At 35.6% G+C, this 3,957-nt stretch overlaps 1 protein-coding gene across 1 annotated transcript; it reads right to left on the bottom strand.

Annotated features, from left to right (window-relative positions):
• Positions 1–386: 386 nt before the first annotated feature.
• GNC (GATA type zinc finger transcription factor family protein) lies at positions 387–2,408 on the bottom strand. Its single transcript, XM_086243753.1, has 3 exons — positions 1,872–2,408; positions 1,220–1,690; positions 387–1,056 (listed from the first exon to the last, which is right to left on the bottom strand). The coding sequence occupies exons 1-3, from the start codon at positions 2,103–2,105 to the stop codon at positions 685–687; spliced, it is 1,077 nt and encodes a 358-aa protein (XP_086099879.1). The 5' UTR covers positions 2,106–2,408; the 3' UTR covers positions 387–684.
• Positions 2,409–3,957: the final 1,549 nt, after the last annotated feature.

Raw genomic sequence — 3,957 nt, 5'->3', positions numbered from 1 at the left:
AGTTTAATTAATTTGCAACTTGTACTTATATGTAGAACGAGCTATCTGCATCCCTCAATATTTGTGCCAACGGATCGAATTAATGCATGCAGTGCTATTTATGATCATGTGACTCAAATTTTTGTTGCCATGCACTCTACTCTACAATATTCCAAAAGCGGACATCAATTACTTTAACTCAATTCAATTAAAGTACTACCTCTCATAATGAAGAACCCTAACTAATTAATTGGTCTCATTTAATTTAGATGTGTACTAATTAATTAACTGATATATGATTAATTCAAGAAATCAAACAACAAAAGGACAAAGAAGATAAAAGAGATGCGGCAAACCATGGGAAATTAATTAATCATAACACAACAAGCTAGAGTACAGACATATAATTAACAAGAAGAGCAACCATAATTTGGTTAATATTTATCAATTAACGTACTTGTCCACGTACACTACACCCATAATAATCAGCTCATAATTAAAATCACACAACACATAACTTTATATTTAATTGAATTTTGGATCCTCGATCTCTAATTTTGTTGCTCTCTAGATCTCACTCTATCTGGCCAGCTTAAACTTAATTGCTAGCTAGCTAGCTCTAGCTCTAATAATAATATAGTTAATTAAAGTAGCAGTACTACTACTACAAAAGAAGCTAGTGGACTGATAATTAAATATTGAAACTCAACCATGAACAAGTCCACAAGAAAGAGCCATTAGCAGGATCGCAGCTTCCTTCTCATCTTGTGGGAAAACTCGTTGAACAGTGGCACTGCCTGATGAATTGGTATCATTCATCATTATTGTGAAATCCTCAAAACAAAGCTGCTTCTTTGGTCTGCCTTGAGATGATGGTGGGGAGGTGAGTTTGCACCTCTTCTTGAACGGAACAGTGCTACTACTACAACCCTTAATTCTTGATTTACTGTCTTTTTGTTTCACCTTCATACTCTTCATTGTAGGTCGCGCCTCCACTGCCAGGGTTGTGTCGTTTGCAGCCGCCGCCATTGCTCGTCTTGCCTTCCTTTGTCGAATTCCACAGGCGTTGCAAAGTGACTGGTTCCAACATAATTAATTGTGCAAATGATCAAAATATAGAAGACTAAATCCAATTACGTACACTATATATATGGAGTAAATGAGTTAGGATTAGAATAATTAATTGTTCATGGGTGGATTCTTTAATAAAGAGAAGTCGATCAGAAGATTAATTAATTACCTTAGGACCCCTTGGTCCGCTCCTCCACAGAGGAGTCTTGGTAGTGTTACAATCAGAGCAAACCCTAATTGGGTTCATCATGTTGTTTGAAGAAAGGTTGCTGCAGCTCTGATCAGTTCCTAGAGGTGATGATGATGATGATGGATGCAGCTTCTGCTGATCATCTTCCAACTTGTGTGATGACGAAATCAAGTTCATTGGTGCATGATCTGTAGTAGTACTAGTACTGCTGCTGATTGTTTGATCCGGGCTGGTCATCTTCCTCATGATCCTCATTTTTGAAGACATCCACTTGACTGAAGAAGTACTATTGATCTCAGAACTTTGATTTTCATCATAATTTCTGTCAGCTGATCCATTCTTGAAAATACTTAATTTGATGAGAGTACCACTCTGATCACCTTCATTTTGATGAAGGGTTTGATGATGATCATCACATGATCCGCCACATGAAACAATGTGATCAGCACCCTAAAAAAATTAAGAAAATGGTCGATCAATTGATGAGATTATAGTGATATAAATATTTATATAGCATGCATGAGATCAAGTGAAGACAATTAATTAGGAAATTAATCATAAAATTAAAGATATAAATAGATGGCATATATAGATTAAGTTTGTACTATATGTATTATTAATTATTAATTACCTCTAGTAGTTGGAATTGAAACTTTTGTGGTACTTCAATCGATATATTATGATCATCAGATGGTTGTTGGACTTGAGCTGGAGTTAAGAATAGGGGATTAGAAAGAGATGAAGATGAAAAAGAAGTTTGAGGTTCTAGATTATTGAAGCTGAGATGGTGGTATTGATGATCATGATCTCCGCTAAGCTCAAGAAAAGGGGAGGGTGGTGATGGATTAAGATAAGGTGGAGCCATGTATATATTGATGGGGGTGGGAGTGTGGTGTGAGAGAAAGATCAGCAAACTAGCTAATTCACAACACTCAAATCAATGGATCTTATGTAGTAGCTAGTACTCCAGTCAAGGTGGAACAGGTTAGGTCTGATCAGATGGGAGACATAGCTAGCTACCTAGCTAGGGAAGTAGAGAGATCGATCGATCTTTAGAGAGAGAGAGAGAGAGAGATGAGACAGAGCGAGAAGGGAGAGGGGCAAAAGGGCCTAAGCTGTAGACTGGTGAAACTCTTTTAAAGGAGAGCAGGCTAGCTTGACAAGGCAATAGAGAGATCGAGATCTAGAGAGAGAGAGAGAGAGAGAAGAGAGAGAGAGAGAGAGAGAGAGAGAGAGAGAGAGAGAGAGAGAGAGAGAGAGAGAGAGAGAGAGAGAGAGAGAGAGAGCTAACAAGCTAGTATAAGACATTCACGTGACTTGTTGACACCCAAAACAAACAAGTAAAAAAAGACAAAGCAAAAGGAGAGATGTGTGAAATGCTACTACACACACCCCATATAGATACCAAAACCCTATCTGCAAAATTTTCACCCCACAAGCCGGCCCGCAGTTAGAAATTATAAAGAATGGTATAGATCGAGTACTGATCATTGGATGCTAGCCACACAAATATATAGGTTCACATATCCCACCACACACCTAAACCAATGATCATCTCAATAAACCAACATGATTATTTAATTATTAATATGTACGTATTGTATAATCAATATTGGGCCATCTGAGCCACTAGGCCAGTAGTCTAGGTTCATGTTTGTTTTTGGTCGAACTCTAGGTTTATGTTTAATGCTAATTTTGACATCTTTTCTAGGGCTCTTTTTGAGATTTTGAGCTCAAATTACTTGTTGCTTTGACTTGTAATACTTGCTAGCTAATTGCTAATTAAAGCATTTTTATCATTTAGTAAACCTTTAATATTGATGAGACAAACTAACTTCATAATCATGTTTGCAGGAATTACTCTCTGATTTCGAAATTAACCTTCATTTCTTTACTAATTAGTTAATTAGTAAATTACAAAGATAAAAAAAAATATGTGATATACATTAAAATTAAAAGTGCTTACTTAAGAGATTTAAACCGAGAGACGATGCATTTAATGGCTAGATATCTGCTACGTACAATATTAAAATCAATATATAATTTATTTGAACAATTCATAAACCCATGAATGCATTATCTTTCAATTTAAGTTTCTTACCACAAATTCTCTAATAATGAATCTCTCAAAATTAAGTATATGAGATTAAGTGTACTATGGTGAGCTCTAATTAAGCTGTAGATTAAGAGGGATCGTTGGCTACCAACTTGTGATGGAACCCTTGATCAGGATGACTATATTTTCTCTGCAGTATGTTTTTTTTTTTGTCAGAAATTTCTCTGCAGTATGTTGCTTTTAAGTTATGGGATGGAGGAATGTTAGTTCATTGAACAGATGATGAGAAACATGGGTTATAATTATTGCATGGGATATACATGGGAGTACAAGTGCTCAGCTTAGTATTGCCAAAACGCAATCAATGCTTGTGCAGGCATGGGACAAATATTGCCCCCAACCCCCTCCCCACATCTTTTCCATATCTTACTTATTCTATTATTAGAGCTTTTCAGTATGATCTCAACAGCATTTTGTGCATTTTTTTTTTCAATTAAAAAAATGCAGTTTTCCTCAAACTCAAAGTCGTAATAATGACCTAAATTATTATTGAAAATTATTTATATCATGGAAAAGAAAGTTAAAAAGTATGGAATGTACGTAGATTTAATACATATTTGATATCATTTTATGTATGGACATAGAGTTGTAGAAGAATGGT

Source organism: Dryas octopetala, chromosome 5 (genome assembly GCF_963921425.1).
Source record: "Dryas octopetala chromosome 5, drDryOcto1.1, whole genome shotgun sequence".
Classification (NCBI taxonomy): domain Eukaryota; kingdom Viridiplantae; phylum Streptophyta; class Magnoliopsida; order Rosales; family Rosaceae; genus Dryas; species Dryas octopetala.
This window is presented reverse-complemented; position numbering and strand designations above follow the sequence as displayed.

Bases quoted from the DNA above. Each gene is read 5' to 3' on its own strand.
- GNC (XM_086243753.1), bottom strand. From the start codon at position 2,105: ATGGCTCCACCTTATCTTAATCCATCACCACCCTCCCCTTTTCTTGAG. The intron at 1,691-1,871 runs GTAATTAATAAT...TAATTTTTTTAG, and splicing joins TTCAATTCCAACTACTAGAG to GGTGCTGATCACATTGTTTC. The intron at 1,057-1,219 runs GTAATTAATTAA...TGTTGGAACCAG, and splicing joins GCGGACCAAGGGGTCCTAAG to TCACTTTGCAACGCCTGTGG.